This window comes from Aphelocoma coerulescens (assembly GCF_041296385.1).
Source record: "Aphelocoma coerulescens isolate FSJ_1873_10779 chromosome Z unlocalized genomic scaffold, UR_Acoe_1.0 ChrZ, whole genome shotgun sequence".
In the NCBI taxonomy this organism is placed as follows: Eukaryota; Metazoa; Chordata; class Aves; order Passeriformes; family Corvidae; genus Aphelocoma; species Aphelocoma coerulescens.
Window position 1 is genome coordinate 60,500,066 of NW_027184085.1, and position 27,461 is coordinate 60,527,526.

General features: G+C 56.4%; 3 protein-coding genes across 3 annotated transcripts; all 3 read right to left on the reverse strand.

The window, feature by feature from the left end:
* Nucleotides 1-1,570: 1,570 nt before the first annotated feature.
* LOC138103766 (serine/threonine-protein kinase PAK 3-like) lies at nucleotides 1,571-8,283 on the reverse strand. Its single transcript, XM_069002326.1, has 12 exons — nucleotides 8,205-8,283; nucleotides 7,232-7,269; nucleotides 6,657-6,779; nucleotides 5,725-5,872; nucleotides 4,962-5,025; nucleotides 4,284-4,332; nucleotides 3,859-3,971; nucleotides 3,485-3,602; nucleotides 2,624-2,723; nucleotides 2,146-2,342; nucleotides 1,916-2,053; nucleotides 1,571-1,672 (listed from the first exon to the last, which is right to left on the reverse strand). Exons 1-12 carry the CDS (start codon nucleotides 8,281-8,283, stop codon nucleotides 1,571-1,573), a joined length of 1,269 nt encoding a protein of 422 aa, XP_068858427.1.
* A 2,284-nt stretch (nucleotides 8,284-10,567) lies between these two features.
* LOC138103767 (serine/threonine-protein kinase PAK 3-like) lies at nucleotides 10,568-17,280 on the reverse strand. The gene is made up of 12 exons (XM_069002327.1): nucleotides 17,202-17,280; nucleotides 16,229-16,266; nucleotides 15,654-15,776; nucleotides 14,722-14,869; nucleotides 13,959-14,022; nucleotides 13,281-13,329; nucleotides 12,856-12,968; nucleotides 12,482-12,599; nucleotides 11,621-11,720; nucleotides 11,143-11,339; nucleotides 10,913-11,050; nucleotides 10,568-10,669 (listed from the first exon to the last, which is right to left on the reverse strand). Exons 1-12 carry the CDS (start codon nucleotides 17,278-17,280, stop codon nucleotides 10,568-10,570), a joined length of 1,269 nt encoding a protein of 422 aa, XP_068858428.1.
* A 2,284-nt stretch (nucleotides 17,281-19,564) lies between these two features.
* Nucleotides 19,565-26,269, reverse strand: LOC138103765 (serine/threonine-protein kinase PAK 3-like). Its single transcript, XM_069002325.1, has 12 exons — nucleotides 26,191-26,269; nucleotides 25,218-25,255; nucleotides 24,643-24,765; nucleotides 23,711-23,858; nucleotides 22,948-23,011; nucleotides 22,270-22,318; nucleotides 21,845-21,957; nucleotides 21,471-21,588; nucleotides 20,618-20,717; nucleotides 20,140-20,336; nucleotides 19,910-20,047; nucleotides 19,565-19,666 (listed from the first exon to the last, which is right to left on the reverse strand). Exons 1-12 carry the CDS (start codon nucleotides 26,267-26,269, stop codon nucleotides 19,565-19,567), a joined length of 1,269 nt encoding a protein of 422 aa, XP_068858426.1.
* Nucleotides 26,270-27,461: the final 1,192 nt, after the last annotated feature.

Genomic DNA, 27,461 nt, shown 5'->3' on the forward strand with positions numbered 1-27,461 from the left:
ACCTTAACGTCGGAGAGCACGCAGAAGAGCTGCGCGGTGATTCTCGGGCTGCCAGAGTTTTGTTGCGTTGGAGCTCTGGCAGCAGCCTGCGGCTACCGCTCTGCAGTGGCCTGCAGGTGCCGAGCCCAAAGAAGGCCCGTTTCAAACAGTCAGAAGCTGCAGCCTCACACATGTTTGCCCAGGCTCCATGCTCCCTGTAAGACATTCCTTGCAGACATTTGGCTAGCCACATCCCAATGCAAATGAGATGCAGTCATTCCCTTCTCTGTCAAAAGCTCCAGTTAAAGCCAGGAGCCAGCTTGAAAGAGGAAAGAAAGTAGTGAGTGGGAGAGGCAAACGAGTGCACGCATCTCCTCTGGAAATCACCTCTGCTTGCCCGTGGAATAATGACTCCGGGCTTAGCTTGCTTTTCTGGTGACTCAGCACAGACACGTGCTCTGCTGGTGGACAACGCAGTGTCTTTGAGGAGCTTCACGCTGGGCTCTCCACACTTTGGATGCTGCGGGTGGCAGTTGAAAATCCATGCAATGGCTGAAAGGCCCAGCTGCAGCTTGGAATTCTGTTGCTGGAAAACTGCAGTCGTATACCAGGATAATTCCCCCAATTGGAAAGCGTCTCATTTTCCCCATCTCCCAGAAGGCTCACATCAACCAGCCAATTGTAGAGCTTACAGAAGGAAGAAGGACACCTTAGCAGGGAAAGCCGAGCGTAGGCCCTCCGACTCCCTTGAGCAGAGCGCTTTGGTGCCCCAAAAGGACACCAGCGAGAGGGAAACGTTTGGGAGACGTGCCGTTTCAGCCCTCCTTGACTCTTCGATGCCACGTGACCGCCAGGAAAGGGGAACAAGCGGGGCCTGGTCCCTCCTCCTGCCCCGCCGTGAGGGGCGGCTGGTGCTGGGGGACGCCAGGGCACGGGGGCGCGGGGGGAGGGGCAGCATCTCCGCAGGGCGGGCGGGGCAGCAGCCGCCACGGGGCGCGTGGGGCGGGACAGGGCCCCTCTGTGAGGGGGGAGAGCTTTGGGCCGCTGGGAAGCAGAGCAAAGCCATGAACGGGACAGCCCGTCCGGAGCGCACGGCTTCGAAGGCGCTGTCCAGCTAAGGCACAGCGTGGCAAGGAAGGGAATCTTGCAGGGCTCTGGAGGTTTTACAGTTTTTATTGGCAGTCCTGCTGAAACCAAGGGCTGAAACCAAGCGTCTTCTGGCTACTTCTTCATCTTCGTCATTCTGTCCTCCTGGTGACTTGTTCAGGCTGGCAGCTCACACCTGGTCCAGTTCTGCTGAGTCCCAGCTTTTTCTCTCATAGCTTAATCATTAGTGTGACGATTCGTCCATTTCTAGTTCAAGGCGAATTCTCAGCTTCCTTACGTCAACGATACTCTACTCTTAGCTAAACAATGCTCTATCAATGAAGCTTTCCTAATGAAAACCAGCTAAGCTAAGAAAATCTCAAAACCATACATTTCCTAACTACGGCATAGCTCATTATAAAACTCAGGGGATGGCCGAATCTTCTCCTAAAACGCGGTGCATCCCCTCTTCACTGCTCTGAGCTGGCGGGGCACCAAGGCCTCCTCAGGCGCAAGCGTCTCCTCCCCACTCTTCCTGCACTTGCTTGGCTGAGATGACCAGAGCAGCCAGGCTGGAGGCAGGATCGCCTGAGGTCACAAACGGATGCTGCCCAAAGGAAAAACCAAACCAAAAAGGAACCGTTACTTCCCAAGGTCACGGCCAACAGGCTCAAGCAGGATTCCTCTGCTACCAGGAAGACGCACAAAGAGGACCGAGGGCACCACCGGCCCCTCCGCCTTCCGGTCCCGGACCTGTCTGGCCCAGGCCCACGTGGCCCACAGCGCTCTTCAGCCCTTCATGCAGGCGTCCACAGCTCGCAGGGCTTTCTGCCGCTTTGCTTTTTCTTACCTTCAGGAGTTCCTGGGCAGACCAGCGCCTGTCCTCGTTTGTCTGCAGGCAGCAGCGGAGAAAGTCGCGCAGGAGAGCCGAGTGGTGCCTGGGGTTCTGCAGTTTTGGGGCCCCGTTCCTTTCTATCAGTTCAAAGACCTACAAGAAATGGAAGAGGACACTCTTCCTGCTCCTTTCCTAGCCACAACAGCTCTCTCCGCACAGACGCGCACTTTTAAGCTGCACCTTACCCTGGGAGGGGGTTCCCTCTGGTAAGGAGCTTCCCCTTCCACCATTTCCAGCCCCACGATCCCCAGTGACCAGATGTCCACTTTGGGGCCATAGGCTTCTCCTCTCACGACTTCCGGCGCCATCCAGCTGGGAGTGCCGACGCTGGAGCTGCACTTGCTGCGCTCAGGGGTGAGCTGAGCACAGAGGCCAAAGTCAGCTGCGGAGAAAAACAAACCCCGTCAAAGCCAGCTACGAGTGGCAAACCCAGCCAAAGAATTGCCCGCTCAAAGCCTGACAAGGCCACGGTGAATCTAGCTGGAAAAGCAGCGGTGCTCTGCTTCCGCGGGGCTGTAGCCAGGGAAATAAGGCATTCGCCACTTCAAAAAGGCCCTCACGTTTTGCGCGCTGGCCGAGCAGCGCTTCTGGGGACCTGGCAGTTACCCCAAAGCAGCCCCAGAGCGCATCCCGGGAACGCTGCGCCGCACCAAGGATACGCACCCAATTTCACAGATCCGTCCGTGCCCACAAGAATGTTGCCGCTTTTGACGTCTCTGTGGATGACTTGGCGGGAATGAAGGAAATGCAGTCCTTGAAGGCACTGAGAGAGGAGAGAGGAGAAAGGGAAGGGTGAATGTTCAGGACCTGATGTCATCCCGCAAGAAAGGAACGGGCTCGACGAGAGCGACAGCTTTCTCTCAGGGAATTGTGAGCCAGGGCGCAGCATCCTAGTGCTGTCAAGAGGAAGAGCTTGCTGCTTCAACGCTCTTACGGGTGTTCCATCTTTCCAAGCAAAGGCACATCTGAGCTTCCAACAGCCCCTCCTCCCTTCGGTACGTAGCGCGTGCCCTTTGGCTGGGGGGCGGCATGGCAAAGATTTTCTTGGTAGCCTTGTGGCAGCAGAGGAGGAAGCAGCACGTTAGACCTGTTCCAGAATCCAACGCCATCTGGGCTGCAATGCTATCCTTTGAAGCTGAGGACATCTCCTTTGCCCTTAGCTTGAAATTCTGCCACCAGCATGCTGGCTTAGAGCAGCAAGGAATGTGGGACACACAGACAGGCTCCGGGCAACCGTCGAGAGGCAAAGCTGGCAAGAGGAAACAAGTGCGACAGAGCGAGCGAGCGAGCGAGCGAGCGAGCACGAGCGCCAGAGCACAACGGCAGTAGGTAAGAGTGCGAGAACAGAGCCTAGGAAGTGCGGGGACACTGGCAGGCAGTTGGCTTCAGATGCTCTTTCTTCTCCGTGTCGTGACAGCAACAAGCAAAGCAAGGCCGTGAGCAAGAAAACTCTGCTGTTCTTAACCAGCAGTTGACAAGGGCCATCCTGCGCAGGCCAGGGGAAGCACAAGCGGCATCCCTCACCTCCCGACAGACGGCGCCTATCTGTCCTTCCTCGAGGTACACTGCCCCGAGTACATCAGACAACGTGCCGCCGTCCATGAACTCCATCGCCAGCCAGAGCTCCCCATCGACCAGGTAGCTGAAAGAAGAAAAGCCCGGCATGGAGAGAGAGGACCTGGGCACAGCCCAGTCACCCGAGGGGCTGACCCAGCTTGTTGGAACTGCTCGCCAAGCTGCATATGCCAGAAGAGGTTATTGCAGACCAAGTGCAACCTCCTCCCACGCACTGGAGGAGAGAAATCCTCAACAGCTCCATTTCCTGCCAGTGACCAAAGGGGTTGGTCACTTTGGGCTTGCAGGATCCTAAAGGAACACTGACATGAGAAGAGCCCCACCTGTCCAAGTAGGTAACAATATTGGGGTTCCTACTGTCCCTCATGACCACGATTTCATTGACAGCCAGCTCCTCGGACATCTCCCCTTGAAGCGCCATTTTCTTGATGGCCACCTAAAAGGACATTGAAGACGGTTGACTTGAGAAGCCGCTCGTCGCACGAGATCCCCAGCAACACGCAGCGAGTGCTTGTGCAATGACGCAGCCAAGCTGTGCCAAAGGGCCTTCTTACTAGGCAGCAGAGCTTAGGAGACGGACCAAAGCCCGTCCCAAATGCTGTCTGCAGGCTGCTGAGCCTAGTCTGTGCTTCAGAGGAACAGCCTCTGCCGCAGAGATGGAGCGGCCACCCAAAGCTCCAGCCGAGGCTCGCAGCCGCGGCCAAAGGCTCCAGAGGTGCAAAATCTGCTGGGGGTGTTGACCCTTTACCTGTTGTCCGGTGCTGGCGTCGAGGGCTTTATAAACAGCTCCAAAACCCCTAGGAAGAAAACGGCAGCAGAAAAAGCCCTTTAGTCCCCGGCACTGAAAGCCAGCCTAGGCAGGAGATCTCCCCAGGGCTGCCTGGAGCATTTGGAAAACGCCTGGTTGCAGCGTCTCCACCGCCAATAGCACAACAGCCCACCAGCCCTCTGCCGTGCAGGGCGCCCAGGAGAAAACTGAGGCCCAACGTGAACACAAAGGGCTGCTACAGATCTCCAAGGCACACGCCCGATTAGTTCCGTTCCCAGCCTAAGGGGGACTCTGTCCGTGTGCGCGCGCGCGCGCGTGTGGAAAAACTGGAGAAGAAGAACTTGGAAAACTCTGCCTTTGAGAAGTGTTATCTGCCAGCTCTCGGGTGACAAGGTGCTCTGTTAGGCTGGCATAACGTGGCAGGGGCGAGAGATCTTCCGGGTCCCGCTCCTTGCCGCAAGCGAGGCAGACATCGCCAGCACCAGGTTGTCTTTGATGATGCCTTGTGACTGCTCTGACTGAGCAGTCCTGACAGGTGGCAGGAAGGTAAAGCTGGAGTCTGACCGTGTTCGCAGCTTGCCTGACTTCACGCTTGACACTAACAGCGGCCAAAGACCGGGCCCACGGTTTTGCATAAGGAGCAGGCGTCAGACTCACCCGCGTCCAAGTTCTTCAAACGCCGAGTATTTCCTCCTCGGCTCGCCCAGACTCACAATGCTCCCTGAAAGACAAAAGCAGTGCAAGGTGCTCCCTTTCAAAGGGAGATGCCGCTCCCCAGACGATCCAAGATGCAGCCCCACTGTCGGGAGCTCTGTGCCCTTTGCAGTGACTTGGCTTCCAGCCGCTGAGAACAGCGAGCGGGAGGGCAATCTTCTCCACCTTTCAGCAGCTGGCCTTTCCAAGAAGGACTTCACGGCTTTCAAGCACAGCAGCTCATGTGATAAGCCAGAACGATGGGCCTTTAAGAACTGGGCCCTCAGAGCGGAGGAAGGGCCTCCGCAGCCTCTGCAGTGGCACCCGCCATCACCGGCAGGGCCACTTAGGAGAACAACAGGCACCGGTGAGCGGAGGAGTGAGAACAGTGGTAAAAACGGCAGCCAGAGAATTAGCTGGGGCCCGAGAGCTCCCTGGGGCCTAGCCAGCCGCTAGGTGCCAGCCTTCTGCTCAACAGAAACAATCTCTGCTTTTGTCTTTGGCACAGAGGGCAGCCCAGGCAAAGGCAAGCCAGCGCCGGCTGCCCTCAGAGGCAGCGGGAACACGCCCAGCGCTCTCTTGCTGCCTCAAAGCACAGCAACAGGCTCTTGTCGGGAGGCCTAAATGCCTCTGTGACACTAAACCCAGGAGGAACTTGTGGCGCAGCCAATACAGAGACACGCAGAAAACACACCGCTCTGGCAGACCAGAAATACACCAGACGTACTCAGTCTCTTCAGGCTCTGCTCCTCTCTCATCTCCAGCTGCTGGGCTGGGCTGCGGGACGAAGTGCTGGCACGTGGGGGAGTGCTGGCTGCTGCAGACCGTGCTGGTGCAGCGGCACGTTGAACGGCAGGGCGCGCGTCAAGAAAGAGCTGGGACAAGAAAGGATTGCTCGTCAGAAAGGCGGCTGGCACAGATCCCCCCGGAGAGCACACGGCAAAAGGAAGGCTGTGAGCCGCCGCCGGGCCTCTTTGGCTGGGGGCTTTTGGATGTCCCCTTCTCAAAGGCAACGGGCAAACCCCAAAGGCTGCTGTGATCCCAGCAGCACATGGCCGGTTTCATGCTACATTTTATCGATTTTCTGCAAGACGACTGCAACAAGGTTGCAAAGATACAGACAGAGATGGGAGCAGGGCCCCAGAGCCTTGTTGCTTTCCTCCTGCTGTGTTCCCCTGGGCAATGAGGTCACCCTCGAGTGGGCATGGTAGTGTCTGACCAGAAGGCCAGAGTCTACGTTGTGCCTGAAGCTAATTGGTCCCTCCCAGGGGCCAGTGTCTCCTAAGTATCCTGCGAGGCTGTGAACTGCGTCTTTGGACCGCTCTGTGCGCTGAGCCCAGGGAGCCTGCGCCAACACCGTGCACCAAGGGGCTCACTTCTGTGCTGGCAACAATTTAAAGGCACAAGGCTGCCTCTCGTCTGATCCCAAGAGACATTCTCCGGCCCTCTCAGCGTCCCAGCAAAATGGCGCTTAAATTTAAAATTTTAAAATTTAAAAAAGCCCTTTGCCAGGGGTCCCTGGCCTGGCTGAAGCAGCACTACGTCATGGCAGGCACACAGCCCCCAGCATCTTCAGGCACGAGCGGCAAAGGCTGGCTCGTCAGAAACTTGAAGCTCGGCCCTGCACCAAAGGCAGTGCCAACCCCAGGTGCCACTTACTGGCTCTGCACGTTCAGGCCGTGGATGGACAACAGCTGGAGGCTTCTTGTCATTTTGCTCCTCTTCAGCATCTTCCTCAGCAAGAGAGGGAGCCGGAGGAGGTGCTGACCCTGCTGGTGAGCCCTGCAGACAGACAGCAGCGAGAGGGACAGGGAGCAGCCCGTCCTTTAGGAGCTGCTTTCTTGTCAGCTCTGTAAGCTGGTTTCTTTTCACCCAGACTAAGGGGAAATCATAAACTTGGATACAAGTGGGATTCTGAGTCGTGAAATTCACCCTCTTAAGGTGGGCAAATTAGGTGGTGCTCCGTCTTGCTGTGCATTTGATCTTCCACCCTGGCTAGAATCAGCAAGACACCTTTGGCCTGCCACACTTGCCTTTCATCTCTTGAAAGGCTCTTCAATGGAAAATTAGGAAAGAGCCGGTGCTCCCTGCGCTACTGCTGATGCCAACACCGACTTGGGCTTTCTTGCCGCCTCCCAGGCTGGCACTCTACACTCTACCGCAGCAGGCCAAGCTCACAGCTTGCTGCACAATTCTTACACGCCAGCATCGTCACAGGTTCCTTTGCCACTCACCAAAGGACGGGCTGGTCTCCATCCGCGTGTGAGGTGACCTGCAGCGAGCAAGGGAAAAGGAACCAGACGCCGTTAGAGAAGTGCCTGTGCTGGGGAGTCCCACAGGACAAGTCAGTCCCAACAGAGAGCATTTTCCTTTCCCAACATCCCTCCGGGAGCAACACAAGATTTTCCCACGGCAAGCCAGAGAACAACCAAGGACACTCTACTAGGCTCTCTCTACTTTTGTCGCTGAAGAAACAGAAGCACGGTCACAGAAATGCCAGGTGTTCTTTAAGTCAGAGCTTCTGTTCTGCCCAACAGCTCAAGCAGCTTTTTCCTCTTCTCTTTCCTGCAAGCTCTCTTTTCTGGGATCTTTGTTTTGTTTGCTTTGGTTGGTTTTTTTAAATAAATTGCATGCACTAATTCCCATCAATTTGCTGCAAATGATACTCCAGGAAAGCTCCCACAAAGGGCCCCATAGCTGGGGCGGTTCTCTTCTAAAGCAGCCCAGGAACAGCTCCTGGCTTCAGGAGCAAACCCTAACCGGTTAGGAGCTTGCACTTCATGGCCAAGGGAATCGCTCTCGTGGCACACCGTAAAGGGTCACAGCAGAGAGCCAAGGCCTCCAATGGCAGGATTTCCCTCACTCCCGGGGAATTTTTAGAAGTACTTGTCAGGCTCCCTCCCAGCCTGCAATTTGCAGGTTGTCTCGGTTGAAGCAGCAAGCTGAGGAAACGACGGACTCCAATGCCACGCGCTCTCCCGTGGAGGGAACGCAACCCCCGCAGGTTACGTTGCAAACACTCTCCACCCGCCAGCGAGTGCAGACACCCCCTTTGTAGCTGATGCTGTTGGCAGGAGCTTTAGCAAAGGAGCGGCATCTTAATGGCACCTTTGCTCCCAAATCAGCTTCATCACTACAAACGAGCATCAAGAGCAAAGTGAAGCAAAAGCCGTGTGGTGGCTACCGCCAGGATAAACCTTTACTTACGAGTCAGGTGGGTCAGGAAGTAGCCCGAATATGCCACAGAAAAAAGCGTGCAAACCGCGGCACAGACTTGCCCGATCATTCTAGCAGTGCTGTGCGGGTTTGCACACTGAATGCCACCCGGGGGAAAACACCAAGGCTCCTCTCGGGGTGCAGGCCGTCTGCTGAGAACGCCTCGGTCACGAAGGTCCTCCTGCAGCGAGCAAGCCGAAGAGCTGCTCTGGACAACGAGGCCTCGCGCGCACCGGGACAACGTTGCGCTGACAGCACTGTGACGCGGCACGGCTCCCTTGACGTCACAATAGCAGCCGCTCTGGCTCTGTTGGCGTAGCTACGCCCAGCAACCGAACCTTCTGTGCAGCTGACGCCAAAGAAAAGCCTGGGAAGATCTCCTCAGCCGTAAAGCAGGAGAACAAATCCTTACCGTCCATAAGCCAGTGCTCAAGGCATGCCGGGCTAACTCCGAAAACGCACCGATCCAGCAGGCCCCCAAGAAATGCAAGCAAACGTGACTTTTCCTCCCCGAGGCTTTGACTAAAAGCAGGCGTGCTTGTTCCTGCTGGCATCTTTGTTGCTTCTGAAAGCCCTAACCGCTTTGATGACATTCAGGGGACAAAAGAAGCCAAGGAAATCAATTTCCAGGAGTATTGCAGTGCGCAGCTGCTTCTTGAGCACGCAGGTGCATGCTGACCTTTGCTCTGCCTCGGTTTGGAGCCTGACCTCCCTTTCTGGCAGGGAGATGTTGGCTTGTCTCCCGACGCAAAGCTCCTCCCTTCCTGCTTGCTGTTTCTTTGGCACCTTAACGTCGGAGAGCACGCAGAAGAGCTGCGCGGTGATTCTCGGGCTGCCAGAGTTTTGTTGCGTTGGAGCTCTGGCAGCAGCCTGCGGCTACCGCTCTGCAGTGGCCTGCAGGTGCCGAGCCCAAAGAAGGCCCGTTTCAAACAGTCAGAAGCTGCAGCCTCACACATGTTTGCCCAGGCTCCATGCTCCCTGTAAGACATTCCTTGCAGACATTTGGCTAGCCACATCCCAATGCAAATGAGATGCAGTCATTCCCTTCTCTGTCAAAAGCTCCAGTTAAAGCCAGGAGCCAGCTTGAAAGAGGAAAGAAAGTAGTGAGTGGGAGAGGCAAACGAGTGCACGCATCTCCTCTGGAAATCACCTCTGCTTGCCCGTGGAATAATGACTCCGGGCTTAGCTTGCTTTTCTGGTGACTCAGCACAGACACGTGCTCTGCTGGTGGACAACGCAGTGTCTTTGAGGAGCTTCACGCTGGGCTCTCCACACTTTGGATGCTGCGGGTGGCAGTTGAAAATCCATGCAATGGCTGAAAGGCCCAGCTGCAGCTTGGAATTCTGTTGCTGGAAAACTGCAGTCGTATACCAGGATAATTCCCCCAATTGGAAAGCGTCTCATTTTCCCCATCTCCCAGAAGGCTCACATCAACCAGCCAATTGTAGAGCTTACAGAAGGAAGAAGGACACCTTAGCAGGGAAAGCCGAGCGTAGGCCCTCCGACTCCCTTGAGCAGAGCGCTTTGGTGCCCCAAAAGGACACCAGCGAGAGGGAAACGTTTGGGAGACGTGCCGTTTCAGCCCTCCTTGACTCTTCGATGCCACGTGACCGCCAGGAAAGGGGAACAAGCGGGGCCTGGTCCCTCCTCCTGCCCCGCCGTGAGGGGCGGCTGGTGCTGGGGGACGCCAGGGCATGGGGGCGCGGGGGGAGGGGCAGCATCTCCGCAGGGCGGGCGGGGCAGCAGCCGCCACGGGGCGCGTGGGGCGGGACAGGGCCCCTCTGTGAGGGGGGAGAGCTTTGGGCCGCTGGGAAGCAGAGCAAAGCCATGAACGGGACAGCCCGTCCGGAGCGCACGGCTTCGAAGGCGCTGTCCAGCTAAGGCACAGCGTGGCAAGGAAGGGAATCTTGCAGGGCTCTGGAGGTTTTACAGTTTTTATTGGCAGTCCTGCTGAAACCAAGGGCTGAAACCAAGCGTCTTCTGGCTACTTCTTCATCTTCGTCATTCTGTCCTCCTGGTGACTTGTTCAGGCTGGCAGCTCACACCTGGTCCAGTTCTGCTGAGTCCCAGCTTTTTCTCTCATAGCTTAATCATTAGTGTGACGATTCGTCCATTTCTAGTTCAAGGCGAATTCTCAGCTTCCTTACGTCAACGATACTCTACTCTTAGCTAAACAATGCTCTATCAATGAAGCTTTCCTAACGAAAACCAGCTAAGCTAAGAAAATCTCAAAACCATACATTTCCTAACTACGGCATAGCTCATTATAAAACTCAGGGGATGGCCGAATCTTCTCCTAAAACGCGGTGCATCCCCTCTTCACTGCTCTGAGCTGGCGGGGCACCAAGGCCTCCTCAGGCGCAAGCGTCTCCTCCCCACTCTTCCTGCACTTGCTTGGCTGAGATGACCAGAGCAGCCAGGCTGGAGGCAGGATCGCCTGAGGTCACAAACGGATGCTGCCCAAAGGAAAAACCAAACCAAAAAGGAACCGTTACTTCCCAAGGTCACGGCCAACAGGCTCAAGCAGGATTCCTCTGCTACCAGGAAGACGCACAAAGAGGACCGAGGGCACCACCGGCCCCTCCGCCTTCCGGTCCCGGACCTGTCTGGCCCAGGCCCACGTGGCCCACAGCGCTCTTCAGCCCTTCATGCAGGCGTCCACAGCTCGCAGGGCTTTCTGCCGCTTTGCTTTTTCTTACCTTCAGGAGTTCCTGGGCAGACCAGCGCCTGTCCTCGTTTGTCTGCAGGCAGCAGCGGAGAAAGTCGCGCAGGAGAGCCGAGTGGTGCCTGGGGTTCTGCAGTTTTGGGGCCCCGTTCCTTTCTATCAGTTCAAAGACCTACAAGAAATGGAAGAGGACACTCTTCCTGCTCCTTTCCTAGCCACAACAGCTCTCTCCGCACAGACGCGCACTTTTAAGCTGCACCTTACCCTGGGAGGGGGTTCCCTCTGGTAAGGAGCTTCCCCTTCCACCATTTCCAGCCCCACGATCCCCAGTGACCAGATGTCCACTTTGGGGCCATAGGCTTCTCCTCTCACGACTTCCGGCGCCATCCAGCTGGGAGTGCCGACGCTGGAGCTGCACTTGCTGCGCTCAGGGGTGAGCTGAGCACAGAGGCCAAAGTCAGCTGCGGAGAAAAACAAACCCCGTCAAAGCCAGCTACGAGTGGCAAACCCAGCCAAAGAATTGCCCGCTCAAAGCCTGACAAGGCCACGGTGAATCTAGCTGGAAAAGCAGCGGTGCTCTGCTTCCGCGGGGCTGTAGCCAGGGAAATAAGGCATTGGCCACTTCAAAAAGGCCCTCACGTTTTGCGCGCTGGCCGAGCAGCGCTTCTGGGGACCTGGCAGTTACCCCAAAGCAGCCCCAGAGCGCATCCCGGGAACGCTGCGCCGCACCAAGGATACGCACCCAATTTCACAGATCCGTCCGTGCCCACAAGAATGTTGCCGCTTTTGACGTCTCTGTGGATGACTTGGCGGGAATGAAGGAAATGCAGTCCTTGAAGGCACTGAGAGAGGAGAGAGGAGAAAGGGAAGGGTGAATGTTCAGGACCTGATGTCATCCCGCAAGAAAGGAACGGGCTCGACGAGAGCGACAGCTTTCTCTCAGGGAATTGTGAGCCAGGGCGCAGCATCCTAGTGCTGTCAAGAGGAAGAGCTTGCTGCTTCAACGCTCTTACAGGTGTTCCATCTTTCCAAGCAAAGGCACATCTGAGCTTCCAACAGCCCCTCCTCCCTTCGGTACGTAGCGCGTGCCCTTTGGCTGGGGGGCGGCATGGCAAAGATTTTCTTGGTAGCCTTGTGGCAGCAGAGGAGGAAGCAGCACGTTAGACCTGTTCCAGAATCCAACGCCATCTGGGCTGCAATGCTATCCTTTGAAGCTGAGGACATCTCCTTTGCCCTTAGCTTGAAATTCTGCCACCAGCATGCTGGCTTAGAGCGGCAAGGAATGCGGGACACACAGACAGGCTCCGGGCAACCGTCGAGAGGCAAAGCTGGCAAGAGGAAACAAGTGCGACAGAGCGAGCGAGCGAGCGAGCGAGCGAGCACGAGCGCCAGAGCACAACGGCAGTAGGTAAGAGTGCGAGAACAGAGCCTAGGAAGTGCGGGGACACTGGCAGGCAGTTGGCTTCAGATGCTCTTTCTTCTCCGTGTCGTGACAGCAACAAGCAAAGCAAGGCCGTGAGCAAGAAAACTCTGCTGTTCTTAACCAGCAGTTGACAAGGGCCATCCTGCGCAGGCCAGGGGAAGCACAAGCGGCATCCCTCACCTCCCGACAGACGGCGCCTATCTGTCCTTCCTCGAGGTACACTGCCCCGAGTACATCAGACAACGTGCCGCCGTCCATGAACTCCATCGCCAGCCAGAGCTCCCCATCGACCAGGTAGCTGAAAGAAGAAAAGCCCGGCATGGAGAGAGAGGACCTGGGCACAGCCCAGTCACCCGAGGGGCTGACCCAGCTTGTTGGAACTGCTCGCCAAGCTGCATATGCCAGAAGAGGTTATTGCAGACCAAGTGCAACCTCCTCCCACGCACTGGAGGAGAGAAATCCTCAACAGCTCCATTTCCTGCCAGTGACCAAAGGGGTTGGTCACTTTGGGCTTGCAGGATCCTAAAGGAACACTGACATGAGAAGAGCCCCACCTGTCCAAGTAGGTAACAATATTGGGGTTCCTACTGTCCCTCATGACCACGATTTCATTGACAGCCAGCTCCTCGGACATCTCCCCTTGAAGCGCCATTTTCTTGATGGCCACCTAAAAGGACATTGAAGACGGTTGACTTGAGAAGCCGCTCGTCGCACGAGATCCCCAGCAACACGCAGCGAGTGCTTGTGCAATGACGCAGCCAAGCTGTGCCAAAGGGCCTTCTTACTAGGCAGCAGAGCTTAGGAGACGGACCAAAGCCCGTCCCAAATGCTGTCTGCAGGCTGCTGAGCCTAGTCTGTGCTTCAGAGGAACAGCCTCTGCCGCAGAGATGGAGCGGCCACCCAAAGCTCCAGCCGAGGCTCGCAGCCGCGGCCAAAGGCTCCAGAGGTGCAAAATCTGCTGGGGGTGTTGACCCTTTACCTGTTGTCCGGTGCTGGCGTCGAGGGCTTTATAAACAGCTCCAAAACCCCTAGGAAGAAAACGGCAGCAGAAAAAGCCCTTTAGTCCCCGGCACTGAAAGCCAGCCTAGGCAGGAGATCTCCCCAGGGCTGCCTGGAGCATTTGGAAAACGCCTGGTTGCAGCGTCTCCACCGCCAATAGCACAACAGCCCACCAGCCCTCTGCCGTGCAGGGTGCCCAGGAGAAAACTGAGGCCCAACGTGAACACAAAGGGCTGCTACAGATCTCCAAGGCACACGCCCGATTAGTTCCGTTCCCAGCCTAAGGGGGACTCTGTCCGTGTGCGCGCGCGCGCGCGTGTGGAAAAACTGGAGAAGAAGAACTTGGAAAACTCTGCCTTTGAGAAGTGTTATCTGCCAGCTCTCGGGTGACAAGGTGCTCTGTTAGGCTGGCATAACGTGGCAGGGGCGAGAGATCTTCCGGGTCCCGCTCCTTGCCGCAAGCGAGGCAGACATCGCCAGCACCAGGTTGTCTTTGATGATGCCTTGTGACTGCTCTGACTGAGCAGTCCTGACAGGTGGCAGGAAGGTAAAGCTGGAGTCTGACCGTGTTCGCAGCTTGCCTGACTTCACGCTTGACACTAACAGCGGCCAAAGACCGGGCCCACGGTTTTGCATAAGGAGCAGGCGTCAGACTCACCCGCGTCCAAGTTCTTCAAACGCCGAGTATTTCCTCCTCGGCTCGCCCAGACTCACAATGCTCCCTGAAAGACAAAAGCAGTGCAAGGTGCTCCCTTTCAAAGGGAGATGCCGCTCCCCAGACGATCCAAGATGCAGCCCCACTGTCGGGAGCTCTGTGCCCTTTGCAGTGACTTGGCTTCCAGCCGCTGAGAACAGCGAGCGGGAGGGCAATCTTCTCCACCTTTCAGCAGCTGGCCTTTCCAAGAAGGACTTCACGGCTTTCAAGCACAGCAGCTCATGTGATAAGCCAGAACGATGGGCCTTTAAGAACTGGGCCCTCAGAGCGGAGGAAGGGCCTCCGCAGCCTCTGCAGTGGCACCCGCCATCACCGGCAGGGCCACTTAGGAGAACAACAGGCACCGGTGAGCGGAGGAGTGAGAACAGTGGTAAAAACGGCAGCCAGAGAATTAGCTGGGGCCCGAGAGCTCCCTGGGGCCTAGCCAGCCGCTAGGTGCCAGCCTTCTGCTCAACAGAAACAATCTCTGCTTTTGTCTTTGGCACAGAGGGCAGCCCAGGCAAAGGCAAGCCAGCGCCGGCTGCCCTCAGAGGCAGCGGGAACACGCCCAGCGCTCTCTTGCTGCCTCAAAGCACAGCAACAGGCTCTTGTCGGGAGGCCTAAATGCCTCTGTGACACTAAACCCAGGAGGAACTTGTGGCGCAGCCAATACAGAGACACGCAGAAAACACACCGCTCTGGCAGACCAGAAATACACCAGACGTACTCAGTCTCTTCAGGCTCTGCTCCTCTCTCATCTCCAGCTGCTGGGCTGGGCTGCGGGACGAAGTGCTGGCACGTGGGGGAGTGCTGGCTGCTGCAGACCGTGCTGGTGCAGCGGCACGTTGAACGGCAGGGCGCGCGTCAAGAAAGAGCTGGGACAAGAAAGGATTGCTCGTCAGAAAGGCGGCTGGCACAGATCCCCCCGGAGAGCACACGGCAAAAGGAAGGCTGTGAGCCGCCGCCGGGCCTCTTTGGCTGGGGGCTTTTGGATGTCCCCTTCTCAAAGGCAACGGGCAAACCCCAAAGGCTGCTGTGATCCCAGCAGCACATGGCCGGTTTCATGCTACATTTTATCGATTTTCTGCAAGACGACTGCAACAAGGTTGCAAAGATACAGACAGAGATGGGAGCAGGGCCCCAGAGCCTTGTTGCTTTCCTCCTGCTGTGTTCCCCTGGGCAATGAGGTCACCCTCGAGTGGGCATGGTAGTGTCTGACCAGAAGGCCAGAGTCTACGTTGTGCCTGAAGCTAATTGGTCCCTCCCAGGGGCCAGTGTCTCCTAAGTATCCTGCGAGGCTGTGAACTGCGTCTTTGGACCGCTCTGTGCGCTGAGCCCAGGGAGCCTGCGCCAACACCGTGCACCAAGGGGCTCACTTCTGTGCTGGCAACAATTTAAAGGCACAAGGCTGCCTCTCGTCTGATCCCAAGAGACATTCTCCGGCCCTCTCAGCGTCCCAGCAAAATGGCGCTTAAATTTAAAATTTTAAAATTTAAAAAAGCCCTTTGCCAGGGGTCCCTGGCCTGGCTGAAGCAGCACTACGTCATGGCAGGCACACAGCCCCCAGCATCTTCAGGCACGAGCGGCAAAGGCTGGCTCGTCAGAAACTTGAAGCTCGGCCCTGCACCAAAGGCAGTGCCAACCCCAGGTGCCACTTACTGGCTCTGCACGTTCAGGCCGTGGATGGACAACAGCTGGAGGCTTCTTGTCATTTTGCTCCTCTTCAGCATCTTCCTCAGCAAGAGAGGGAGCCGGAGGAGGTGCTGACCCTGCTGGTGAGCCCTGCAGACAGACAGCAGCGAGAGGGACAGGGAGCAGCCCGTCCTTTAGGAGCTGCTTTCTTGTCAGCTCTGTAAGCTGGTTTCTTTTCACCCAGACTAAGGGGAAATCATAAACTTGGATACAAGTGGGATTCTGAGTCGTGAAATTCACCCTCTTAAGGTGGGCAAATTAGGTGGTGCTCCGTCTTGCTGTGCATTTGATCTTCCACCCTGGCTAGAATCAGCAAGACACCTTTGGCCTGCCACACTTGCCTTTCATCTCTTGAAAGGCTCTTCAATGGAAAATTAGGAAAGAGCCGGTGCTCCCTGCGCTACTGCTGATGCCAACACCGACTTGGGCTTTCTTGCCGCCTCCCAGGCTGGCACTCTACACTCTACCGCAGCAGGCCAAGCTCACAGCTTGCTGCACAATTCTTACACGCCAGCATCGTCACAGGTTCCTTTGCCACTCACCAAAGGACGGGCTGGTCTCCATCCGCGTGTGAGGTGACCTGCAGCGAGCAAGGGAAAAGGAACCAGACGCCGTTAGAGAAGTGCCTGTGCTGGGGAGTCCCACAGGACAAGTCAGTCCCAACAGAGAGCATTTTCCTTTCCCAACATCCCTCCGGGAGCAACACAAGATTTTCCCACGGCAAGCCAGAGAACAACCAAGGACACTCTACTAGGCTCTCTCTACTTTTGTCGCTGAAGAAACAGAAGCACGGTCACAGAAATGCCAGGTGTTCTTTAAGTCAGAGCTTCTGTTCTGCCCAACAGCTCAAGCAGCTTTTTCCTCTTCTCTTTCCTGCAAGCTCTCTTTTCTGGGATCTTTGTTTTGTTTGCTTTGGTTGGTTTTTTTAAATAAATTGCATGCACTAATTCCCATCAATTTGCTGCAAATGATACTCCAGGAAAGCTCCCACAAAGGGCCCCATAGCTGGGGCGGTTCTCTTCTAAAGCAGCCCAGGAACAGCTCCTGGCTTCAGGAGCAAACCCTAACCGGTTAGGAGCTTGCACTTCATGGCCAAGGGAATCGCTCTCGTGGCACACCGTAAAGGGTCACAGCAGAGAGCCAAGGCCTCCAATGGCAGGATTTCCCTCACTCCCGGGGAATTTTTAGAAGTACTTGTCAGGCTCCCTCCCAGCCTGCAATTTGCAGGTTGTCTCGGTTGAAGCAGCAAGCTGAGGAAACGACGGACTCCAATGCCACGCGCTCTCCTGTGGAGGGAACGCAACCCCCGCAGGTTACGTTGCAAACACTCTCCACCCGCCAGCGAGTGCAGACACCCCCTTTGTAGCTGATGCTGTTGGCAGGAGCTTTAGCAAAGGAGCGGCATCTTAATGGCACCTTTGCTCCCAAATCAGCTTCATCACTACAAACGAGCATCAAGAGCAAAGTGAAGCAAAAGCCGTGTGGTGGCTACCGCCAGGATAAACCTTTACTTACGAGTCAGGTGGGTCAGGAAGTAGCCCGAATATGCCACAGAAAAAAGCGTGCAAACCGCGGCACAGACTTGCCCGATCATTCTAGCAGTGCTGTGCGGGTTTGCACACTGAATGCCACCCGGGGGAAAACACCAAGGCTCCTCTCGGGGTGCAGGCCGTCTGCTGAGAACGCCTCGGTCACGAAGGTCCTCCTGCAGCGAGCAAGCCGAAGAGCTGCTCTGGACAACGAGGCCTCGCGCGCACCGGGACAACGTTGCGCTGACAGCACTGTGACGCGGCACGGCTCCCTTGACGTCACAATAGCAGCCGCTCTGGCTCTGTTGGCGTAGCTACGCCCAGCAACCGAACCTTCTGTGCAGCTGACGCCAAAGAAAAGCCTGGGAAGATCTCCTCAGCCGTAAAGCAGGAGAACAAATCCTTACCGTCCATAAGCCAGTGCTCAAGGCATGCCGGGCTAACTCCGAAAACGCACCGATCCAGCAGGCCCCCAAGAAATGCAAGCAAACGTGACTTTTCCTCCCCGAGGCTTTGACTAAAAGCAGGCGTGCTTGTTCCTGCTGGCATCTTTGTTGCTTCTGAAAGCCCTAACCGCTTTGATGACATTCAGGGGACAAAAGAAGCCAAGGAAATCAATTTCCAGGAGTATTGCAGTGCGCAGCTGCTTCTTGAGCACGCAGGTGCATGCTGACCTTTGCTCTGCCTCGGTTTGGAGCCTGACCTCCCTTTCTGGCAGGGAGATGTTGGCTTGTCTCCCGACGCAAAGCTCCTCCCTTCCTGCTTGCTGTTTCTTTGGCACCTTAACGTCGGAGAGCACGCAGAAGAGCTGCGCGGTGATTCTCGGGCTGCCAGAGTTTTGTTGCGTTGGAGCTCTGGCAGCAGCCTGCGGCTACCGCTCTGCAGTGGCCTGCAGGTGCCGAGCCCAAAGAAGGCCCGTTTCAAACAGTCAGAAGCTGCAGCCTCACACATGTTTGCCCAGGCTCCATGCTCCCTGTAAGACATTCCTTGCAGACATTTGGCTAGCCACATCCCAATGCAAATGAGATGCAGTCATTCCCTTCTCTGTCAAAAGCTCCAGTTAAAGCCAGGAGCCAGCTTGAAAGAGGAAAGAAAGTAGTGAGTGGGAGAGGCAAACGAGTGCACGCATCTCCTCTGGAAATCACCTCTGCTTGCCCGTGGAATAATGACTCCGGGCTTAGCTTGCTTTTCTGGTGACTCAGCACAGACACGTGCTCTGCTGGTGGACAACGCAGTGTCTTTGAGGAGCTTCACGCTGGGCTCTTCACACTTTGGATGCTGCGGGTGGCAGTTGAAAATCCATGCAATGGCTGAAAGGCCCAGCTGCAGCTTGGAATTCTGTTGCTGGAAAACTGCAGTCGTATACCAGGATAATTCCCCCAATTGGAAAGCGTCTCATTTTCCCCATCTCCCAGAAGGCTCACATCAACCAGCCAATTGTAGAGCTTACAGAAGGAAGAAGGACACCTTAGCAGGGAAAGCCGAGCGTAGGCCCTCCGACTCCCTTGAGCAGAGCGCTTTGGTGCCCCAAAAGGACACCAGCGAGAGGGAAACGTTTGGGAGACGTGCCGTTTCAGCCCTCCTTGACTCTTCGATGCCACGTGACCGCCAGGAAAGGGGAACAAGCGGGGCCTGGTCCCTCCTCCTGCCCCGCCGTGAGGGGCGGCTGGTGCTGGGGGACGCCAGGGCACGGGGGCGCGGGGGGAGGGGCAGCATCTCCGCAGGGCGGGCGGGGCAGCAGCCGCCACGGGGCGCGTGGGGCGGGACAGGGCCCCTCTGTGAGGGGGGAGAGCTTTGGGCCGCTGGGAAGCAGAGCAAAGCCATGAACGGGACAGCCCGTCCGGAGCGCACGGCTTCGAAGGCGCTGTCCAGCTAAGGCACAGCGTGGCAAGGAAGGGAATCTTGCAGGGCTCTGGAGGTTTTACAGTTTTTATTGGCAGTCCTGCTGAAACCAAGGGCTGAAACCAAGCGTCTTCTGGCTACTTCTTCATCTTCGTCATTCTGTCCTCCTGGTGACTTGTTCAGGCTGACAGCTCACACCTGGTCCAGTTCTGCTGAGTCCCAGCTTTTTCTCTCATAGCTTAATCATTAGTGTGACGATTCGTCCATTTCTAGTTCAAGGCGAATTCTCAGCTTCCTTACGTCAACGATACTCTACTCTTAGCTAAACAATGCTCTATCAATGAAGCTTTCCTAACGAAAACCAGCTAAGCTAAGAAAATCTCAAAACCATACATTTCCTAACTACGGCATAGCTCATTATAAAACTCAGGGGATGGCCGAATCTTCTCCTAAAACGCGGTGCATCCCCTCTTCACTGCTCTGAGCTGGCGGGGCACCAAGGCCTCCTCAGGCGCAAGCGTCTCCTCCCCACTCTTCCTGCACTTGCTTGGCTGAGATGACCAGAGCAGCCAGGCTGGAGGCAGGATCGCCTGAGGTCACAAACGGATGCTGCCCAAAGGAAAAACCAAACCAAAAAGGAACCGTTACTTCCCAAGGTCACGGCCAACAGGCTCAAGCAGGATTCCTCTGCTACCAGGAAGACGCACAAAGAGGACCGAGGGCACCACCGGCCCCTCCGCCTTCCGGTCCCGGACCTGTCTGGCCCAGGCCCACGTGGCCCACAGCGCTCTTCAGCCCTTCATGCAGGCGTCCACAGCTTGCAGGGCTTTCTGCCGCTTTGCTTTTTCTTACCTTCAGGAGTTCCTGGGCAGACCAGCGCCTGTCCTCGTTTGTCTGCAGGCAGCAGCGGAGAAAGTCGCGCAGGAGAGCCGAGTGGTGCCTGGGGTTCTGCAGTTTTGGGGCCCCGTTCCTTTCTATCAGTTCAAAGACCTACAAGAAATGGAAGAGGACACTCTTCCTGCTCCTTTCCTAGCCACAACAGCTCTCTCCGCACAGACGCGCACTTTTAAGCTGCACCTTACCCTGGGAGGGGGTTCCCTCTGGTAAGGAGCTTCCCCTTCCACCATTTCCAGCCCCACGATCCCCAGTGACCAGATGTCCACTTTGGGGCCATAGGCTTCTCCTCTCACGACTTCCGGCGCCATCCAGCTGGGAGTGCCGACGCTGGAGCTGCACTTGCTGCGCTCAGGGGTGAGCTGAGCACAGAGGCCAAAGTCAGCTGCGGAGAAAAACAAACCCCGTCAAAGCCAGCTACGAGTGGCAAACCCAGCCAAAGAATTGCCCGCTCAAAGCCTGACAAGGCCACGGTGAATCTAGCTGGAAAAGCAGCGGTGCTCTGCTTCCGCGGGGCTGTAGCCAGGGAAATAAGGCATTGGCCACTTCAAAAAGGCCCTCACGTTTTGCGCGCTGGCCGAGCAGCGCTTCTGGGGACCTGGCAGTTACCCCAAAGCAGCCCCAGAGCGCATCCCGGGAACGCTGCGCCGCACCAAGGATACGCACCCAATTTCACAGATCCGTCCGTGCCCACAAGAATGTTGCCGCTTTTGACGTCTCTGTGGATGACTTGGCGGGAATGAAGGAAATGCAGTCCTTGAAGGCACTGAGAGAGGAGAGAGGAGAAAGGGAAGGGTGAATGTTCAGGACCTGATGTCATCCCGCAAGAAAGGAACGGGCTCGACGAGAGCGACAGCTTTCTCTCAGGGAATTGTGAGCCAGGGCGCAGCATCCTAGTGCTGTCAAGAGGAAGAGCTTGCTGCTTCAACGCTCTTACGGGTATTCCATCTTTCCAAGCAAAGGCACATCTGAGCTTCCAACAGCCCCTCCTCCCTTCGGTACGTAGCGCGTGCCCTTTGGCTGGGGGGCGGCATGGCAAAGATTTTCTTGGTAGCCTTGTGGCAGCAGAGGAGGAAGCAGCACGTTAGACCTGTTCCAGAATCCAATGCCATCTGGGCTGCAATGCTATCCTTTGAAGCTGAGGACATCTCCTTTGCCCTTAGCTTGAAATTCTGCCACCAGCATGCTGGCTTAGAGCGGCAAGGAATGCGGGACACACAGACAGGCTCCGGGCAACCGTCGAGAGGCAAAGCTGGCAAGAGGAAACAAGTGCGACAGAGCGAGCGAGCGAGCGAGCACGAGCGCCAGAGCACAACGGCAGTAGGTAAGAGTGCGAGAACAGAGCCTAGGAAGTGCGGGGACACTGGCAGGCAGTTGGCTTCAGATGCTCTTTCTTCTCCGTGTCGTGACAGCAACAAGCAAAGCAAGGCCGTGAGCAAGAAAACTCTGCTGTTCTTAACCAGCAGTTGACAAGGGCCATCCTGCGCAGGCCAGGGGAAGCACAAGCGGCATCCCTCACCTCCCGACAGACGGCGCCTATCTGTCCTTCCTCGAGGTACACTGCCCCGAGTACATCAGACAACGTGCCGCCGTCCATGAACTCCATCGCCAGCCAGAGCTCCCCATCGACCAGGTAGCTGAAAGAAGAAAAGCCCGGCATGGAGAGAGAGGACCTGGGCACAGCCCAGTCACCCGAGGGGCTGACCCAGCTTGTTGGAACTGCTCGCCAAGCTGCATATGCCAGAAGAGGTTATTGCAGACCAAGTGCAACCTCCTCCCACGCACTGGAGGAGAGAAATCCTCAACAGCTCCATTTCCTGCCAGTGACCAAAGGGGTTGGTCACTTTGGGCTTGCAGGATCCTAAAGGAACACTGACATGAGAAGAGCCCCACCTGTCCAAGTAGGTAACAATATTGGGGTTCCTACTGTCCCTCATGACCACGATTTCATTGACAGCCAGCTCCTCGGACATCTCCCCTTGAAGCGCCATTTTCTTGATGGCCACCTAAAAGGACATTGAAGACGGTTGACTTGAGAAGCCGCTCGTCGCACGAGATCCCCAGCAACACGCAGCGAGTGCTTGTGCAATGACGCAGCCAAGCTGTGCCAAAGGGCCTTCTTACTAGGCAGCAGAGCTTAGGAGACGGACCAAAGCCCGTCCCAAATGCTGTCTGCAGGCTGCTGAGCCTAGTCTGTGCTTCAGAGGAACAGCCTCTGCCGCAGAGATGGAGCGGCCACCCAAAGCTCCAGCCGAGGCTCGCAGCCGCGGCCAAAGGCTCCAGAGGTGCAAAATCTGCTGGGGGTGTTGACCCTTTACCTGTTGTCCGGTGCTGGCGTCGAGGGCTTTATAAACAGCTCCAAAACCCCTAGGAAGAAAACGGCAGCAGAAAAAGCCCTTTAGTCCCCGGCACTGAAAGCCAGCCTAGGCAGGAGATCTCCCCAGGGCTGCCTGGAGCATTTGGAAAACGCCTGGTTGCAGCGTCTCCACCGCCAATAGCACAACAGCCCACCAGCCCTCTGCCGTGCAGGGCGCCCAGGAGAAAACTGAGGCCCAACGTGAACACAAAGGGCTGCTACAGATCTCCAAGGCACACGCCCGATTAGTTCCGTTCCCAGCCTAAGGGGGACTCTGTCCGTGTGCGCGCGCGCGCGCGTGTGGAAAAACTGGAGAAGAAGAACTTGGAAAACTCTGCCTTTGAGAAGTGTTATCTGCCAGCTCTCGGGTGACAAGGTGCTCTGTTAGGCTGGCATAACGTGGCAGGGGCGAGAGATCTTCCGGGTCCCGCTCCTTGCCGCAAGCGAGGCAGACATCGCCAGCACCAGGTTGTCTTTGATGATGCCTTGTGACTGCTCTGACTGAGCAGTCCTGACAGGTGGCAGGAAGGTAAAGCTGGAGTCTGACCGTGTTCGCAGCTTGCCTGACTTCACGCTTGACACTAACAGCGGCCAAAGACCGGGCCCACGGTTTTGCATAAGGAGCAGGCGTCAGACTCACCCGCGTCCAAGTTCTTCAAACGCCGAGTATTTCCTCCTCGGCTCGCCCAGACTCACAATGCTCCCTGAAAGACAAAAGCAGTGCAAGGTGCTCTCTTTCAAAGGGAGATGCCGCTCCCCAGACGATCCAAGATGCAGCCCCACTGTCGGGAGCTCTGTGCCCTTTGCAGTGACTTGGCTTCCAGCCGCTGAGAACAGCGAGCGGGAGGGCAATCTTCTCCACCTTTCAGCAGCTGGCCTTTCCAAGAAGGACTTCACGGCTTTCAAGCACAGCAGCTCATGTGATAAGCCAGAACGATGGGCCTTTAAGAACTGGGCCCTCAGAGCGGAGGAAGGGCCTCCGCAGCCTCTGCAGTGGCACCCGCCATCACCGGCAGGGCCACTTAGGAGAACAACAGGCACCGGTGAGCGGAGGAGTGAGAACAGTGGTAAAAACGGCAGCCAGAGAATTAGCTGGGGCCCGAGAGCTCCCTGGGGCCTAGCCAGCCGCTAGGTGCCAGCCTTCTGCTCAACAGAAACAATCTCTGCTTTTGTCTTTGGCACAGAGGGCAGCCCAGGCAAAGGCAAGCCAGCGCCGGCTGCCCTCAGAGGCAGCGGGAACACGCCCAGCGCTCTCTTGCTGCCTCAAAGCACAGCAACAGGCTCTTGTCGGGAGGCCTAAATGCCTCTGTGACACTAAACCCAGGAGGAACTTGTGGCGCAGCCAATACAGAGACACGCAGAAAACACACCGCTCTGGCAGACCAGAAATACACCAGACGTACTCAGTCTCTTCAGGCTCTGCTCCTCTCTCATCTCCAGCTGCTGGGCTGGGCTGCGGGACGAAGTGCTGGCACGTGGGGGAGTGCTGGCTGCTGCAGACCGTGCTGGTGCAGCGGCACGTTGAACGGCAGGGCGCGCGTCAAGAAAGAGCTGGGACAAGAAAGGATTGCTCGTCAGAAAGGCGGCTGGCACAGATCCCCCCGGAGAGCACACGGCAAAAGGAAGGCTGTGAGCCGCCGCCGGGCCTCTTTGGCTGGGGGCTTTTGGATGTCCCCTTCTCAAAGGCAACGGGCAAACCCCAAAGGCTGCTGTGATCCCAGCAGCACATGGCCGGTTTCATGCTACATTTTATCGATTTTCTGCAAGACGACTGCAACAAGGTTGCAAAGATACAGACAGAGATGGGAGCAGGGCCCCAGAGCCTTGTTGCTTTCCTCCTGCTGTGTTCCCCTGGGCAATGAGGTCACCCTCGAGTGGGCATGGTAGTGTCTGACCAGAAGGCCAGAGTCTACGTTGTGCCTGAAGCTAATTGGTCCCTCCCAGGGGCCAGTGTCTCCTAAGTATCCTGCGAGGCTGTGAACTGCGTCTTTGGACCGCTCTGTGCGCTGAGCCCAGGGAGCCTGCGCCAACACCGTGCACCAAGGGGCTCACTTCTGTGCTGGCAACAATTTAAAGGCACAAGGCTGCCTCTCGTCTGATCCCAAGAGACATTCTCCGGCCCTCTCAGCGTCCCAGCAAAATGGCGCTTAAATTTAAAATTTTAAAATTTAAAAAAGCCCTTTGCCAGGGGTCCCTGGCCTGGCTGAAGCAGCACTACGTCATGGCAGGCACACAGCCCCCAGCATCTTCAGGCACGAGCGGCAAAGGCTGGCTCGTCAGAAACTTGAAGCTCGGCCCTGCACCAAAGGCAGTGCCAACCCCAGGTGCCACTTACTGGCTCTGCACGTTCAGGCCGTGGATGGACAACAGCTGGAGGCTTCTTGTCATTTTGCTCCTCTTCAGCATCTTCCTCAGCAAGAGAGGGAGCCGGAGGAGGTGCTGACCCTGCTGGTGAGCCCTGCAGACAGACAGCAGCGAGAGGGACAGGGAGCAGCCCGTCCTTTAGGAGCTGCTTTCTTGTCAGCTCTGTAAGCTGGTTTCTTTTCACCCAGACTAAGGGGAAATCATAAACTTGGATACAAGTGGGATTCTGAGTCGTGAAATTCACCCTCTTAAGGTGGGCAAATTAGGTGGTGCTCCGTCTTGCTGTGCATTTGATCTTCCACCCTGGCTAGAATCAGCAAGACACCTTTGGCCTGCCACACTTGCCTTTCATCTCTTGAAAGGCTCTTCAATGGAAAATTAGGAAAGAGCCGGTGCTCCCTGCGCTACTGCTGATGCCAACACCGACTTGGGCTTTCTTGCCGCCTCCCAGGCTGGCACTCTACACTCTACCGCAGCAGGCCAAGCTCACAGCTTGCTGCACAATTCTTACACGCCAGCATCGTCACAGGTTCCTTTGCCACTCACCAAAGGACGGGCTGGTCTCCATCCGCGTGTGAGGTGACCTGCAGCGAGCAAGGGAAAAGGAACCAGACGCCGTTAGAGAAGTGCCTGTGCTGGGGAGTCCCACAGGACAAGTCAGTCCCAACAGAGAGCATTTTCCTTTCCCAACATCCCTCCGGGAGCAACACAAGATTTTCCCACGGCAAGCCAGAGAACAACCAAGGACACTCTACTAGGCTCTCTCTACTTTTGTCGCTGAAGAAACAGAAGCACGGTCACAGAAATGCCAGGTGTTCTTTAAGTCAGAGCTTCTGTTCTGCCCAACAGCTCAAGCAGCTTTTTCCTCTTCTCTTTCCTGCAAGCTCTCTTTTCTGGGATCTTTGTTTTGTTTGCTTTGGTTGGTTTTTTTAAATAAATTGCATGCACTAATTCCCATCAATTTGCTGCAAATGATACTCCAGGAAAGCTCCCACAAAGGGCCCCATAGCTGGGGCGGTTCTCTTCTAAAGCAGCCCAGGAACAGCTCCTGGCTTCAGGAGCAAACCCTAACCGGTTAGGAGCTTGCACTTCATGGCCAAGGGAATCGCTCTCGTGGCACACCGTAAAGGGTCACAGCAGAGAGCCAAGGCCTCCAATGGCAGGATTTCCCTCACTCCCGGGGAATTTTTAGAAGTACTTGTCAGGCTCCCTCCCAGCCTGCAATTTGCAGGTTGTCTCGGTTGAAGCAGCAAGCTGAGGAAACGACGGACTCCAATGCCACGCGCTCTCCTGTGGAGGGAACGCAACCCCCGCAGGTTACGTTGCAAACACTCTCCACCCGCCAGCGAGTGCAGACACCCCCTTTGTAGCTGATGCTGTTGGCAGGAGCTTTAGCAAAGGAGCGGCATCTTAATGGCACCTTTGCTCCCAAATCAGCTTCATCACTACAAACGAGCATCAAGAGCAAAGTGAAGCAAAAGCCGTGTGGTGGCTACCGCCAGGATAAACCTTTACTTACGAGTCAGGTGGGTCAGGAAGTAGCCCGAATATGCCACAGAAAAAAGCGTGCAAACCGCGGCACAGACTTGCCCGATCATTCTAGCAGTGCTGTGCGGGTTTGCACACTGAATGCCACCCGGGGGAAAACACCAAGGCTCCTCTCGGGGTGCAGGCCGTCTGCTGAGAACGCCTCGGTCACGAAGGTCCTCCTGCAGCGAGCAAGCCGAAGAGCTGCTCTGGACAACGAGGCCTCGCGCGCACGGGGACAACGTTGCGCTGACAGCACTGTGACGCGGCACGGCTCCCTTGACGTCACAATAGCAGCCGCTCTGGCTCTGTTGGCGTAGCTACGCCCAGCAACCGAACCTTCTGTGCAGCTGACGCCAAAGAAAAGCCTGGGAAGATCTCCTCAGCCGTAAAGCAGGAGAACAAATCCTTACCGTCCATAAGCCAGTGCTCAAGGCATGCCGGGCTAACTCCGAAAACGCACCGATCCAGCAGGCCCCCAAGAAATGCAAGCAAACGTGACTTTTCCTCCCCGAGGCTTTGACTAAAAGCAGGCGTGCTTGTTCCTGCTGGCATCTTTGTTGCTTCTGAAAGCCCTAACCGCTTTGATGACATTCAGGGGACAAAAGAAGCCAAGGAAATCAATTTCCAGGAGTATTGCAGTGCGCAGCTGCTTCTTGAGCACGCAGGTGCATGCTGACCTTTGCTCTGCCTCGGTTTGGAGCCTGACCTCCCTTTCTGGCAGGGAGATGTTGGCTTGTCTCCCGACGCAAAGCTCCTCCCTTCCTGCTTGCTGTTTCTTTGGCACCTTAACGTCGGAGAGCACGCAGAAGAGCTGCGCGGTGATTCTCGGGCTGCCAGAGTTTTGTTGCGTTGGAGCTCTGGCAGCAGCCTGCGGCTACCGCTCTGCAGTGGCCTGCAGGTGCCGAGCCCAAAGAAGGCCCGTTTCAAACAGTCAGAAGCTGCAGCCTCACACATGTTTGCCCAGGCTCCATGCTCCCTGTAAGACATTCCTTGCAGACATTTGGCTAGCCACATCCCAATGCAAATGAGATGCAGTCATTCCCTTCTCTGTCAAAAGCTCCAGTTAAAGCCAGGAGCCAGCTTGAAAGAGGAAAGAAAGTAGTGAGTGGGAGAGGCAAACGAGTGCACGCATCTCCTCTGGAAATCACCTCTGCTTGCCCGTGGAATAATGACTCCGGGCTTAGCTTGCTTTTCTGGTGACTCAGCACAGACACGTGCTCTGCTGGTGGACAACGCAGTGTCTTTGAGGAGCTTCACGCT

Bases quoted from the DNA above. Each gene is read 5' to 3' on its own strand.
- LOC138103766 (XM_069002326.1), bottom strand. From the start codon at position 8,283: ATGATCGGGCAAGTCTGTGCCGCGGTTTGCACGCTTTTTTCTGTGGCA. The intron at 2,054-2,145 runs GTAAGGTGCAGC...CATTTCTTGTAG, and splicing joins AGAGGGAACCCCCTCCCAGG to GTCTTTGAACTGATAGAAAG. The intron at 1,673-1,915 runs GTAAGAAAAAGC...TCCTTTGGGCAG, and splicing joins CTGCCCAGGAACTCCTGAAG to CATCCGTTTGTGACCTCAGG.
- LOC138103767 (XM_069002327.1), bottom strand. From the start codon at position 17,280: ATGATCGGGCAAGTCTGTGCCGCGGTTTGCACGCTTTTTTCTGTGGCA. The intron at 13,330-13,958 runs GTGAGTCTGACG...TTTTCTTCCTAG, and splicing joins TTTGAAGAACTTGGACGCGG to GGGTTTTGGAGCTGTTTATA. The intron at 12,969-13,280 runs GTAAAGGGTCAA...ATGTCCTTTTAG, and splicing joins ACGCCAGCACCGGACAACAG to GTGGCCATCAAGAAAATGGC.
- LOC138103765 (XM_069002325.1), bottom strand. From the start codon at position 26,269: ATGATCGGGCAAGTCTGTGCCGCGGTTTGCACGCTTTTTTCTGTGGCA. The intron at 24,766-25,217 runs GTGAGTGGCAAA...GTCTGTCTGCAG, and splicing joins GGAGACCAGCCCGTCCTTTG to GGCTCACCAGCAGGGTCAGC. The intron at 23,012-23,710 runs GTACGTCTGGTG...TTTGTCTTTCAG, and splicing joins GCAGAGCCTGAAGAGACTGA to GGAGCATTGTGAGTCTGGGC.